Below are 16,289 nucleotides of genomic sequence, written 5' to 3'. Positions count from 1 at the left end.
GTATCAGGTCGATACTTTTCGACCCACCTCTAGTTACTGGTAATTTTATAAAATAGCACAATATACTTCCTTTACTTAATACATCCAATTCCATTACGTGTAATAGAAAGTGTTCCTCACCTGAAATACCTGGAAGAGATAAGTTTATATCGTCCTCATGGGTGAACTGATACTGCCCAAAGTAGAACATGATGGTTAGGTTTTACAATACGTGGATTTACAATTCATTTGGGTGCATTTAATAGCATCTAAAATTAATTTATATTGATTGCTAACTGTTTTTACTTCAGTGTACAAAACAGTTAAATGTTCATTCTAGGATTCTCAATTTTTGGTTGGTAAGTAGGTACTTCTGACATTTGCTCATTTCTTTTATTTACCTCATTTATTATTTTCTCAAGTCTGCCTTCAGTTATAATTTTCCTTGCTAATATTTCATTAGTTGTGCAATTATTTGTTTTTTTTTAATGGTAGATTTAACAACAAAAATTTGCTCTTTGATTAACTTAAGAAACACTCTTAGTTCTTCTTATAAGTGTCTTATAGGTTAACTGACCAAATATATTTAAGGGAAAATCAAGAGTTTTTCCTCTCTTATAAAATTATATGGGTCTATGTATTTACTGCACAGTTTCTTATAACATCCCTTTCTTACTGCTTCGTCTTACAATAGGTAATACTTTTTCCCGTGGTTCAAGTAAATTTACATTCACCCCTTTATCCTAATTTGTTTTACTTAGCTACTTTGTTTTTATCAATTTTTCTCGACCTAACTTATGTGTTTCCTGACATTTTTCTTATGGAGCTTTTACAGAATCATCATAATTATAATTTATTTAAACTGGTTCTTTCTGTATCCAGCTTAGGATGTTTGGTAATCTACTGAATTGAAGCATATCAGGAGCAACTCTGATAGCCCTGAGCAGTGTAGTATTATGCACAAGTGTTGCGTAATTTGTCCACTGACCTCAATCACTTTGGTTTTGTTAAAATGTCTTAAAAATTATGCTAATGCACGGTGCCACCTCTCTACTGCTCCGTTACTTTGCATACTCTCCAGAATAAACCACTGGTAAAGCTCCCTCTTTGATCTGCAAGTAATCTTTGTGGAATACCAAATTTTAATATAATTTCATTCACAAACGCACCGCTGACTCAGTTGATTGATTAGCTATAGGTACTGCTAAGATATATTTTGAGAGTAGGTCTTTGAATATAAGTTATCACTTTCCACTAGTGACCCTACTTATATCCATACAATTCTCCCACACTTATTTCCAGTGTATCTATCTCCAATGGCATCCTAACATGTAGCTTGGTCAGTTTATTGCTTTGGCATGAGTCATATTATGTAAGTTTCAATATCCTTTTTCATACTCCGCCACTTAACCTACTGTTTTACTCTTTCATACGTACGTGATATCCCTTGCCCCCCCCCCCCCCCCCCCCCCCATATAGGTGTGTCGTGAAATTCCCAATTATTTTCGATACTTCCTCCCTGGTTACTTCGCTCCCAGTTTCTCTGTTGTCGTATTCTCTCCACGCTAATCATAGATTCTATGCTTGACTCGCAATAATTCAACCCTTTTTCAAATCTGTTACCCTTCTTGGGTTACAGTCTTTCTGGCTCTGTACCTTATCTCGTACAAATATTCTTATAATTTTACTCTCTCTATTTTAACAAGTGAGAACTAGGGTCTTTCACACTAAATAGGTATTGTACGGTTTGTGATCTGTCATGATGATGATATGTCTCCCTAATAAATGTCTGAAGTACTTCGTAGCCCACACTATTCGAGCATCTCTCTCGTAGTCATATAATAATTCAGTTCTGCTTTATTCATAGTCCGAATTGCATATGCTATTGGTCTGTCTTTCCCTACTCCCCCTGCCATACGTTATTTGCGAGGTATAAAATGTCAAGTGAGTGATTATAATTATAAACATTTATGCAACATATCATTATCAGACAACTTGGAAAAAGAAATTCTAAATAACCAACATAGCAACTGAGACTTAGCCTTAAGTCATATGTGGTACTTTAGTATTCATATCTCTCTCTCTGTAATGTACTTTGTGCCATGAAGGAGCTAATATATACACTGATATTTGTCTTCTCCACACAGAGCTCCAACAAACACACTTTTTTTTATTACCAAATGGTAGGTGGTAATTTGATGCAGAACATATTTACCTACACTAGACATTAAAAATACCATTCACTTGCTACATTCAAACTCTTGACATACCATGAGTAGAGACAAGATTTTATGGTTTTATTTTTAGGCCAATTTAGTTTTTACACGAGGAGATTTTGGGGTTTTATTTTTGTGAACTGTTTATTCATAAATATAGCACTTTTTTTTTTAACGAATAAAACACTTTAATGTTGAAAGACATAAATGTCATAAAAACAGTGTCATTTTGACTGATAGAGGATGCACTTTTACAATATAATAATTTGTAACAAGCATGTCTAACTGCTGGGAACAATATAAATAAATTGGCAAGCATGTGTGTGTTTTTTGTAAAATGTACCCATTTCATAATATAAAAATTAGTTATTAATAACAGTTGCAATATCAAAAACATTAAAAAAAATTTCAATCTATTTAGTACATACATTCTGGTACAAACTCCATGCTTAGTAATTTACAGTCATTGAATTTAATATTTTTAAAGATTTTATCCTTGGTAATTTGAGTTTTAATTAAATATGGTGATTAATTTAATAATTTTTAGTTGCATTTTTGTCCATTATGGTGTATTAACATGCATTTTGGTGTTGCATGGTATGCTATTCGTTATTTCTGTTTTATGGCGACTCACCATATAATCTTGTCCCCAACTATGAGATACGAGATTTTATAATTTTGAAAATCCCACACTAACTGCACTTACCTCAACACTAATTTCACAATTTGTTTTAGAAAATAAGCAATTCAGTGTAGGGCGCACACATTTTATACTCCGCAGCTCGCAGGAGCACTAGTCCACATACACAATTAGTCCAAGATGTACAGTGACCAACGTAAAGTGGATTCACTACACAGTCAACCCTTTTTATGATCTGGCAAACTTTGGTTCGGCATATTCTGTAATCCTGCACCCTTTGAACCACTCACGTTCATGATGGTTTTGTTGGATTCAGGCATTTGTTGATCTCAACCACTACGTCGTGCCACTGTGGTGACCATGATTTTAGTTTAGTGTTAATTAAATTATTTTTTTTTTTTACCCAAAATAATCATATTACAATTTATCATACTTTTTACATTAGTTCAATTTTTAATTTAAGTTTGAATTAACTCTTCAATAATATGGCAAAATCACAAAACCCGCATGGTCGTGATCTTGAATTCGCTGGATTAAACAGCCTTTGAAGAGCCTGCGGAGTCCGGGGTGATCCTGAGGCAGGATAAGTGAGATGCTCGCTGGAGCCTCTAAGAACAAGGCTCTGAACTGGCGTGCAGTCTTGTAGCCTTGCGTAGGACAACTACAAAATTTGAGCGTTAACTATAACACATTAGATGCCAGAGTGAAGATAAAGGTGAAATGGAAGGCCCTATAAGTGCTTTAAAGAATATTTACCAAGCATTTCATGTCTAAAAATTATTCTGAGAACATGCGCTTCAGTCATTTTCACTCTCCTAAAAATACAGTTTAAAAATGAAATACACACAAAACTACCTATATGACCTCTGTGCATTCTTAAATGCTTTTCGTACACAAGACACCATTCGTTATATCTTGAGCAGTTTTCAAATCATGTGGTTTCTTCTGAAGCTATGCACACCATTGTGGGCCAGGTAGGCAGGACCCCGTACTTCTATGTGCAAAATTTTTAATCTGACTTGGATGTGAAGCTCTAATAGGTAGTAATTTTTTTTTTCTTTGTCTTATGTAGTTTTATTTCCTAATCTGTAATCCATTCCTTACTTCTCAAGCAAAGTGTGATGTTCTTTTGCAACTACCATTTTTCCTCAACCTTCTGACAACAATGAACATGAAAAAACTATAAAAGTACTTGAAAAAATGGATTAGCGTTGTTAGTAAAAATCTTCCACAAAACAGATCTAAAATTGTTTTTCTGTTCATAAATAATCCTTTGTCAACTGTGTGAAAGTGAAAACTTTGTGTGTATTGCAGGCATTTTGGAAATTCCTGGGTATAAAATTAATGGTAGGCAGAGAAAGCCAAGACTATAGTTTTATAAGGAACAAATGTTTAGAAATGCAACCTTGCAAGATTACAGATGTGAACAGCAGCGTAAAAATTGGAGTTTTCGCACATCTAGGTGCCACTTCTGTGGCCAAGAGAACACACGATTGCAGCGGAGCAGGAAGCAGATGTTTAGAGTTGGTCGAGCGTATTAGCAACCAGTAGCCCGGTGTACAGCTCAGTGGATGGTTGGTTGTGGTATGATTTACACCTTTGGCTTAAAGCAGGGGTCGGCAGACTCTAGAGCGAGGTGAGCAAAATATCAAGTAAACAGATTCTCCAATTTTTTTTAGAGAGCGCAAACATGCATTTTCTCTGTATCTACATGGAAGGTTAAGACGATAAAAAGAGAGACAAAATCTAAATATTTTATCGACAAATTCAACAATGTCATAAAAATAAAGGCTACTTAGGAAAAACACGTATAAAATGTAAAGCTCTACTGGTAAAACAAAAAAAATCAATTATTTTAATTCCTTAATTCTTAGCCGAACAGGCGTCAGCTAGAACTTGAGCCAAAGCACGAAACACACATGGTAGTAATAGCACCATATGGGCTACTTGGCCAATGGAGTGGCACATAGACGTGTGGGAAATAAAAAATTTTGTGGGACTGTTCACACCTGTTACAGGGTTGAATTTCGGACATTTTTTCACCAAGGGAAAAAAATATGGGAGTCTCTTCCCACACGCGCTGGTGATGTGTAAACATCTAACGTTGGTTATGTGCAAACTCACATGATCTCATGTTGTTCATGTTCCAAATGAAATTATAATAGGAAACTGATACTAAATCTAACACAGATAGCTTAAAGTAATGCTGAGCGTGATAAACTGATAAATAAAATGGTCGCTTTTCAAATACTGAATTTCTGGATGCCAATCGCACACATACTTTCTGTGCTCGCCGCTATAATTCGCTGAAATAATTAGCAGCATAAAGCACCCGGAAATTTTAAACTATTAGAAACGCCTCCGATAAAACTCTGGCTTTGGAACTGATTTTGAAGAAGGAATTTTATTAAAATACTGCCCACTTTGTTCAAATTCACTTAAATGTTATAACATGTGGAGAATTATTATAGTATTAAGTCATACTTCTATGGCATTGCTAAAATATTAATCACACATAACACTAATAATATGTATATTAGATTTTGTTTAAATGAGTAATCAGTCTGCAAAAACTTTCAACAATCAAACCTTATATTTAATGAACTCATTCAACAGTATTATATAAAATATATTTTTAAAAAGTAAAAAAAAAAAAAAAAATAATTAAATTCCAGTGGAGAGATTTTAATCAGGCCTTTTTGAGGTTAACAAACATGCACACTACAGATATAGTACTATTCCACTAGGGAATTTAGAAGGATAAGATAAAGTACTATTCCACTTGGGAATTTAGAAGGATAATAGGTATTATAATCATTGTAATGCCAGTTTTCTTGAGTATTTTAAAACTTGATTACTTTTTACTATGACTATTTTAGTTTACCAAATATATTCCAGGGTAGTTACACTACCTATCACAGTTTCATGTTGCTGCATGTGAGTCAACCAATTTGTGTGTCACATTTCCGTTCATTGACTTCCGTTCCATTTTTCATAAACTTTCTCCTACCAAATGCTGTATACAGAGAGCTGAGATATTAACACATCAAAACACTTGTTTTGAGGTTCTCTGCCACCCCGTGAATGTACGCTCGTGAGTTTCCAAACACAGGGATGGATCTATGCTTTCCTTCACCCGGAGCAGGAATTGAGATTCACCCAGTAACCTGCCACTATACAGTGTCCCTCTCCGCTCGAAAGTAGTTCACCTGCATTCCTTCATCTTCCAGTGTCTCAACGCAAGCATGCAGCCCAAACTCGCTAACTGAGCAATGAACATTTGCATTGAAAACATGATTGTTGATAATGAGTAAAATAAAATATTTTAAGATATTTAAATGGTTATTTTTTCTACTCACATTTTATTAACATTTTTTGAAACAGAAAATAATTATTGGCTCCCAGGGTAGTCTGCCCCCCCCCCCCCCCCCCACCACATTATTTTTTGATATGTAATTAATTATAATATGAATAATGTTTTGAAAAATTTGAGAGTACCTATAGTATAGAATAGCTACCTTCCTTATTACATGCAAGGTTTTACAATGTGCACCCTTTTATATAGGCAAGGTTTTACAATGTGCACCCTTTTAAATAGGCAAGCTATTGACATGAGCATTAATAAATAAACAAACACAGAATTTGTATAAAAAGACACACATCACGTAAGTCTTTTTTAGATTTTATTTTCCCACTTGGTCACCTACTAAAACAAAGAAGGAAGATGTTCTTAAAATTTTTGTACAACTGACCACGTGCAAAAACATTCATTACTTAAACTGGCCCTTGCAAGCTTGAAAATTTTTCACATGTGGAGTAGCAAATTCTCCCAAAATAATTGAAAGGCCTCATTACACAACCAACACTACCTAAAACTAGAAGAAAAAATGTAAGAAGATTGTTCCAAACTTCCAAATAAAAAAAGTTTATATTTTTTGAAATATGTCATGCTAAACAAATAATTACAAAGTATCTATGTTTTCAGCCACTACAGTAAAACTGTTGAATGTATAAGCAACCTGAACATAAAATGTTATCAGTTAGCATTTTTGTGTACAAATAATTTGCTTGTTCGAATAGTTTAATCATACCCATACTGCAAAGTTGAATTTTACAGAAGTTCAGAGCTATCTTCTTACTACAGTTAAACATTTAGATTTTATTGTGCCTTGCATGAGTACCAATTACATAGACATTTAAGAGGCATCATTAACTGAGGTAATGTTCTACTTACCATAGTATCTACAGCATACACTTTAAACTCGGTGTTGAAAATCAGCAATCACAATGGACAATACTGGTGTTCAAATGTTGGCCACTAACAATGTACAATACTTGGACAACACAGATGTCAAAAGAGGAGCTACCAACTTGACAAATTCTTAAGGCATTAGACAAAACTTGGCTGTTAACATTGGCACGAAATTGGCTCGTATTACAATTGCATGTATGATATTAATAACTCTGTAGAATCTCACCGAAAGGTGAAGTATGGACGGTTTTAGAGAGATTTTGGAGCTTCCTGTAGCTGGAATTATGCAGTCATTAACACAACTAATTTTATTCAATTTTGTTGTATTTGCACAAAAAGTAAAATTAAATTTTGCATAATCCTTCACTCCATTACAAAAAAAATTAACATGTGCTACATGCTTAACAGTTCTCAAGTCAACAAAAATTCCTTGATTTCACAATCTTATGCCAATGTTAGAGCATGTTTTGCATATCTCTACAAAGTTAATATGTAATGATCTTACTGCAAGTGCCAAAGATTAAAATACTACATAATATTATTTACAAAGTATAAACTGTTTTTGGCATAGGTTAGGTGCAGTATGTGTATTAACCCATTAAAGCCCACAATTATAAAATTATGTTTTTTGTATGAAAATCCTTACACATGTATATCTAACCACGAGGAACACTTAAACAAAGTTGGTTTGCAATTATTTATTTTTTTTACCTGTTTTTTGGCATGGCAACTTAAGTTGCCACTGGGCTGTAACATAGTCAAAAATGGATAAAGTTTATCATTACAATATAAAATGTATGTTTTACTACATATTAAAATTCCAAAATAATAAAAAAAATATTTTTACAATTTTTTTTGGTTTATATATTATAATAATTATTATTATTTATATATATAATTATTATTATAATGAATAATTATTTGAACTATCAAAACATGTATGTACAACATTTTCATATAATGAACAGAATTTGTGCAAAGTTTTTTCCGCTTGATTGTTCTGAAATTTACATTGTATGGAATGCTTTGAAACACTCATTAGGGTGAAGTGGAGCATCACATTTCTTGCACACATAGCTTGTCCTGTTAGTGCAAACCTTGCAGCGCCTGTATTTCGAACAACCTTTTGTGATAATGTGATCAATACGGTCGGTGCGGATTTCTTCAAGAACTGATGAGAATGCCAAAGATGGACGAACTCCTGGAGAAGCTGCAGGTTTGCCATGTGTTTTCAAGAGGTTAGTTGCACACTGACGACGAAATTCCAGTAATGACAAGTCGTAGCCTAGTCTTCGGTATAACAACCAGCCCTGAACACAACATACATCTACAGTCCATGCAAAGAATGGCCACCACCACTTTTTTGATCTGATACCACATCGGTATGTAGAAACAAATTGATCACAAAGGTCCACACCACCCATGTTGGCATTATATTTGGCAATTGGTCCTGGAACTTCAACAATTACAGTTTTCTTTTCAGCGCGAGAATAGCGGGATGACTTTTTCTTAGGCTCAACTTCATCACAGTTTGTAAGAACAGTTACAGCATTATTGTCATTCCACCTTACTGCAAGGAGGTCATTACATGATGACACTGCCATGTGTCCTCGTTTGTTTTTTCGGAATGCTTTCTTGTCTGGTAGCTTCATTACAGCTGCGCACCTATTCTCTCTCAGTGTCCCTGTAGCCCCAATGCCATTAGATTTCAGTTTTCTTAGAAGCGCAATAGAGGTGAAAAAGTTGTCAAAGTACAGCCTGATTCCCTTTTTGAGTTTCAAATGATCTACAAGACCCATGACAACATCGTTACCTTGCCCATAACCTGTGGTCGGAAATCGAGTAGATGTACCGCAGTATGGTTCAACGTGGAAAATATAGCCAGAGGGATCAGCAGCTACCCACAGCTTGAAACCAAACCTAATAGGCTTTCCTCGAATAAATTGTTTAGCACTGTGACGTCCAAAATATGGAATCATACTCTCATCTATGCTAACTGAATCACCGACAGAAATTTGTTTGAAGACAGAATTCAAATGATCAAACAATGGACGCACCTTGTACATTCGGTCTGTACCATCCATTTTTGAATTATCTGCAATGTGTAAATACCGCAAAATTTCATCGAAGCGATTACGGCGCATAGCTTCTGCAACAATAGACACATGAACATCTGGTTGTGTCTGCCAGTACATCCTTTTATGAGGTAGAGAATGGTAACCAGATAGCAGCATTATACCTAAAACTGTAAGTATTTCGTTCAAGGAAACATTTAGGTTATGTTCAAGATGCTGACCTGCATACCGATTTGTTTCTTCTACAATGAGAAATACAAGTTCGTGACTGAAAAAGGATGTGAATGCATCAAGCGGGCAATTTATTTGTTGGCGGAGAAAATCTTCAGCATTTGGTAGAAATTCAACTTCACGCTCTGGAATTTTGCTAGAAAATAACTTATCGTGAGGTAGCCAATGAACTGTTTCAGGTAAACATCTGCGCTTTGGTGGTGGCATTGCTGGTGAAACCCCCATTGTTGCAGTACGCCTCTCTGTTGACGTACTTGGTGAACAATTATTAACACCAAAGTCAAAAACATTTTTGTCTGCAGTGTTAGAGTATCTTACTAATACCTGGCTTCTCAAGACACGGCTCGGTAATCTGTCTAAATTACCCTGTGCTTCTCCATCGGATTTATCAGAATCTTCGTCGCTGTCAGCGCCAGGTCCTTCGTCAGGTGGAGAAACAGCTACACTCTCAGGCATTTCCCCATCATCTTCTTCCTCAAGAGCTGCTAAAATTTCATGAAGAAGCAGTCCTTGACCATCTCTTCCTCTGACGAACCTGCAAACATTGATGCGTACACAATTTGTATTACATCAATGATGATGAAAATATCATATTTTCTAATTATGTACGAGTTCTTGAAATAATAAAAATCAATTTGGAAGTAAAAAAACCCTTATAAACATTGAACTTACAGAATAACTAATATTGTAACATTGAAATGAATATAAACCTCTTACTTCCCAGTGGCAACTTTAGTTGCCACAAATATTTGAGAAGCTGCAACAGTGAATGAATATATAAAAACTGCCAGTTTAAGCGCACCTAACAAAAATTTATACTTTTCTGTTTATTTGAGTAATATGTAAAGTAAAATTATAAACAAAATAAAAAAACAAACTTACTTTGAAGGTGACCATGCCATGATGATGATATCCAAGCATGCGCAGGCTCTCACAAGAACCTCACTGCACCACAGACTGTGAAGAACTGAGCTCCACCAAAGAGATATTCTTCAGGCAGAAGTTTCAATGCGTAGCTAAGCCAAGGAGAAATAAAGTCTAATCCATAGTTAGCAAAGCACACAGCTGATATTGGTATGGCAAATAAAGTTGCCACTGAGCTTTAATGGGTTAATGTCTGCAAGGCAAATTCTGCTGATGAACAACACTCAACAGAACATTCCAAAGAAAAGCAGTTTTACCATTAAAGAAGATTTAAATACTATTGCAGTATAATTTAAAATAGGTAGTAATGAATTTTTATACATTATTCATCTGTTTGAAAAACCAATTTTTGACCATGCATCTAAAAGTAATTTTGCATAAAAAAACATTTTAATCTGAAGATTCTAATTCATAGTGGAAAATCACCACCTATCATTTTTCTTAACAGGTCATCAACATTCACAGAATTACTTTCCATGCTCCCAATGACAATCAGAAATAATATTGAGTTATCCCAAACATTCAGAAATAATCCTTTTCTTAATTACCATTTTTAAAATAATTCCTTTTCTATCCCACTATGAGTTAGAAGCTAAGTGACAACAAAAACTCTACATATGTAAAATTATTATTTTTTTATTTTATACATTCTTACAACAATTCAAGTACAGACATCAGCTTCAGTACACTTTCACTCTTGACCTAAATTCTAAAATATTAAAAAAATATCACCTGCAAGGCTCATTCCAAGGACACGTAATAAATAGAACCACTTAGCTATCTAGTTGGCATGAGCCTTGCATCTTTCAGAATACAATCCCTCACCAGACAGAAACGGGACGACACAGGAACACACACAGACTATCGCTACACTGACCCACAGTTGATGTACGTTATATTACAATATTTACAGGTTCCAGAATGCAACAAGATCATTTCTGATCCCACATTCCTCAAATGTTTAAATGAGCAATTAGAAAATGGCTTCAGTGCACATGAGCGAGAAATACTTGTTTTTTTTTTTTCTGCATTATACACGTGAAAAAAACCATTCATTATATACAAAGAGTGTAATTACTTGTTCTCGTCAATTTACAATTCTGGCACGTCATTTTTCCCAAGAATGATTTGTCATGGGTGTAAACCATGCTTCAGACAGTTTTTCCTTCAACAACAAATCACAATGTACTTTACTTCACCCACACAAGTACATCCAATTCTTTAAAGAAAGAAAAATCAGTAACAAATATTTTTTTTTACAATAGAAATAGGTACACAAATATGCAATCATGAGTAAACATAATGTATCAACCATGCTGGCAAGTGAGAATGAAAATATTAAGTAAAAATATGGATAGTTCTGAATGAGTGTAATTGTTTAACTGATTTTGGAAAACATAAGTATATTTAACCACTCGGTTCACAAGTTAGTTAATGATGAGCAAACTCTGTAGCTTTTTGAAAGAAGACTCACGATGCGGTGACGTGGACAAGCAAAACAGACGAGAGACCTGACTCGGGGGTAACGTTTACGAACTACAAGTGTAACCGCGGAGGGTTGGAGCTGCTTGTTACGAGACAGGCTGGGTTCGTGGACCACGTAACGATGGCAGTGACTGGCATGACAATGAAAACTACTTGTCCCTTAGTACAACTCTAAACTACAACTATTCATAAGTACACCACTTAAAACATAATGGATAACTGCTTTGGTTAAGTTGCTTAGTACGCATGTAGATTTCTGTTTCACAGAGGGCTTATGAAGTGATGCTGCTCAACATTTCATTTTCATTGTGTAAACTTGTGAAGTCAGGATTGATGCAAGTACGTTCTATATTACATCATACTCATAAACAGATAAGACACTAAAAAAAAATTATGGACAGCTAAGAGGGTTCATTAGAAATGAAAGGGTGTTTCACAACTAAGCTGATTGGGTTGTTAACTCTGGAAAATTAAGAAATTAATAGGCATGAATTATAACAAAACCTACAACATAAGAGAAATAAACAAGTATTTCTACCAACACAAATTTGTGCGGACTCAGTAACCACGAGCAATGTTTAATGCACCAAGTCAATTATAAAACACTTTATTCAAATGATTGTTCCTACAGTGAAATACAATGTAACTGTTGCATTAAAAACTTGCGGATGTAAACTGAAATCATAAAATGAATGCCAAACTGCTGCGCTTTGGTGAGGAGGAGTCAAAGTCCACAACTACCACTGACCAGAATTATACCATCCTATATTATGAGAATAATGTTATGTGTATATACACAACACACACAAAAATATTGTACTCAACTATGCAAATAGGAAACATTTAAATAACTGCATTAGTGGTTAAAATAACATTAATAACACACACATACACATAATATAACTGACTACAATAGTTATGAGATCGCTGGAAATTCAAGATACCACATTAAGACTTTACTGGCAGCAATATAGCTTTCGTAATATGCAATTGATTTCCTACCATATATTAGACATTGGCATGTATCACCGCAAATTAGGTCCAAAATAAAAAAAAAATTCTACAAAAACATTATCCGAAATCACAAGCCATAATAAGTGCAGAGTCTTCTAAAAACCAATTATAAGTGGCAGTCTCAAAACATCATTTATTAAATATGTATATATAAGTTCAATGGTAACATCATTATTATGCTGCAAAAGGATAACTTCCAGAATTTCCGACAAACAGTCGGAGAGATTTCCAAACAAAATAATGTATGTAGCCTACTTTAAAAAAAAAAAGAGTCACAAATCATTTTAATTCAAATGTTTCAATCATGACTTTTTCATGCAAAAAAAGTTTAATTTTAAAATTGCAAAATATTAAATTTAAAAAAGTTTCATATAAAATAGTTAAACAGTCAAATTACTGTACAAGAGAAAATGTTAGAAATTAAAAAATTTTCAAAATTAAAACAAGACATGCAAATATCTAGACACACAGAACAATGGTCATAACTCACAAAAATCATCCCACCTTTACCTAGATAAACATGCAAAATATGTAAGTTTAACTACATCCATTGCCTTCAAAATATAAATTGCTTTTTTATGAAGGTACGTATCCAGAAAATACACATTCACATTGCAGACACACATTCTCACAGTAAAATTGTGTACAAACATTGCACATCTTTTACATCAGCCTTTCTAAAATCACAATAGGGTGATATTTGTCTTTGCCAAGCAATTTGACGTGAAGGAGTTAAATACATGCACATTTTTTCACCTAAATCGATACAAGTCTTTACTCAAATGATCCAACAAAGCGCAAACACATCATACACTGCAGTCCAAACAATTATTTTCTACAATTTTGGGCATAAGTTTATTTACATAAAATACACATTTCAACAGTCAATTTTCACAGTCTAAATAGTTCACTTTTCTTGTATTCTATCGATGTACATATTTCTGTGGTAATTTACAAGCATAAGAGCATATTATTTTTTGAACTCCTTCGGCTGGGGAATGAAGTTATTTAACGTGAAGTGGCACTTTGTAGAATTGGTCTCCATAATGGTGTCTAGATACACATTCAGATGGCGTGGCACGCATCCCGAAACGCAAACACACATGCACACAGATGCACACATGCGCATACACATGCAGTTCCACAGTGTTATACACAGTCCAAGCAGTGAGTCCCGAGGGAGGAAGAGGCCAGAACAAGTTAGTCGCGCTGCACCACTCCTCTGAATGCTTGGCAACCCAATGAAGAGTGAAAACTCCGGCCAAAGTTTCGGTTCGTTCCCGCGGCCAAGCCGTGATAGGTTGGCCGCACAGTTTCACAATTGCAAACTAGAGTAGGAGTGGCGTCACTCCCACTGGTGGGGCGAGGGAGGCAGTTCGGATGGGTGAGCAACCGTCGAGCTAAAAACAGAACAGAAACTCAGAGTTAATCTACTGGCGAAGACTAGCTGTCAATACTGTCCATAAGCCACGCATCAAAGAGGAGGATTGAAAGAGTAAAATAATCCAAAGACTAACGTAACAGTGAACTGTGCAGTCAACCCTCATTAGCTTACAAAACTACTGAGGAAACATATGATAAAATTCTTGCCACGGAGAAAGTTAATCATCTTCACTACTGTCGGTCCAAACTGTTTGCAAAACACTCTGATGTAGCTCCACTGGGTAGTTTTTATGCTCGCGTGTAGTTTGGTTGACAAATATGCTGTGCTAGCCTACAAACCACTGTCCAATTTTGAGACTTTACTCAAAAATTCACTGCTCTCCATTCAAAACAGTACCCAAGAAATTACGTAGGTCACGACGAGAAGCTGGAAAACTTGTTCCAGTCAGAGTTTCACTCGACATTATGGCTTCGACGGACAAGCGGAGCAAACAGCTATTGCAGTTATGCCTTCACCAAGCTTCTAGGTTAGAGTGCACTCGAGCAAGCGGCAAGCAAACCTCTATTATGCAAGCATGCACATTCCAACTTGCACCAGCACCATCTCCTTCCATCTCAGACAAGGGTTATTTTTGTTGTTAATCCAAACCAGGCCACAGTAAACAGTTACTTTATTTCCCAGACACCTGATGATAAAGACAACTAAAAATAAATCCAACATCTCTCTCGACGGACACTACAACGTTTATCCGTTTCTTCACGCGTCCGGCATCCAAAGATTCCTTTACCGTCAGTCTGGCACACGCAGCATCGGGAATGTATCGTTCTATTAAAAACTAAAATTACTGCAAGAGAACACACAAACATCCCAGTTACACCAAACAAAGGAATGTTTTAAAAAACTCGTCGCAGTCCCTCCGTCGGCGAGCAAGGGCTACCACCCGTTCTGCATCCCACGGACCGGATATCCGAGTCGTCTTGAGCCCGCGCGGCGACGGGAGCAGAGGCGAGGGTTGACTGCACGGCCCGTGCCGAGTAGAAGAAGGCAGGGACTGTACCCAGGGGATCGGGGTCGAAGAGAAGAGAAGCGAGAGAAGTGTAGTCCCCCACACAAGGTCGCGTCTTTGCATCTTCTCTTCCCGCCTGCCCGGCCTGCAGCCTTACCTGGCAAAGCTCTTGAAAGCTGCAGACTGAGGGTTAATGCACAACGGCACCCTACTCGTGTTCAGTTGCTCTGCGATGAACTTGTGCATTTCCTCTGCAACCACACAACACACACAGACCCACGTGAGCACAGTGCAACCCCTGGAATAGTGGAGCAAACCCGGGGCGATAGTTTTCCCTCTCCAAGAACACAGATGGGGCTGGTTGAACCATGCACTACATACATGATACACCCCAGACTGATTTGTGTTCTGCATACGAGGCCATCATTGGTTTGCGACCTATAGACAGAACTGTCAAATATAGCTGATCTAAACAAAGCCACGTGGGCCTGTTAACTACCAGCACCCCAACAGACAAACTATTTATTTAAATATTTTTAATGTAAATTAGTATTTTTACACAGAACATATTTATAATTGTTTTATTGTTATATCAAAAACTTACTGTATTAAAACTCAGACATACAAATGGACTTGAGATTTTATAAGCTCAATGGTGCATCAGCTGCCATTAGCAAATAAGCTGTTCAACATTAACTCAAAAAGGTTCCACTGCATGGTTCTAAATATTTTTTCTAGACCTTGGGTTGAATAACAACCCCCAAGGCCATTAATATTTACAATACATTAAGACAAGATATGTGTAACAAATCTGTTTACAACTACTGATCTTGTACTTTCTGGTGGAAATAAAAAGACGGGATTCTCATGCGTGCAGTGGTTGGAATACATAAAAAAAGATGCATCCCCAAGATACCAACCATTACTGACAATTATCAACAAAATAAAATGTAAAGTTGCAAGAATATATTTAAAAACAGGCTTTAGAAGTGCATATCAAAATAACTGTACATTTTCATAGGAGGGTAATTAAAAAATTATGAAATATTAAAAATATGGATTTACTACATGATCTAATTATTT

At 35.7% G+C, this 16,289-nt stretch overlaps 1 protein-coding gene across 1 annotated transcript in view; it reads right to left on the bottom strand.

Annotated features, from left to right (window-relative positions):
- Nucleotides 1-13,647: 13,647 nt before the first annotated feature.
- The window catches only part of LOC134541705 (serine/threonine-protein kinase NLK), an 82,027-nt gene continuing 79,385 nt past the window's right edge, over nt 13,648-16,289 (bottom strand). Inside the window, 3 exon segments of the mRNA XM_063385351.1 lie at nt 13,648-14,185; nt 14,188-14,216; nt 15,364-15,457. Of these exon segments, the coding sequence (XP_063241421.1) occupies nt 14,145-14,185; nt 14,188-14,216; nt 15,364-15,457 (164 nt within the window). The 3' untranslated portion in view covers nt 13,648-14,144.

Source organism: Bacillus rossius (assembly GCF_032445375.1).
Source record: "Bacillus rossius redtenbacheri isolate Brsri chromosome 4 unlocalized genomic scaffold, Brsri_v3 Brsri_v3_scf4_1, whole genome shotgun sequence".
Lineage (NCBI taxonomy): Eukaryota > Metazoa > Arthropoda > Insecta > Phasmatodea > Bacillidae > Bacillus > Bacillus rossius.
The sequence above is the reverse complement of the archived record's forward strand: the minus strand, read 5'-3'. Positions and strand labels throughout refer to the sequence as shown.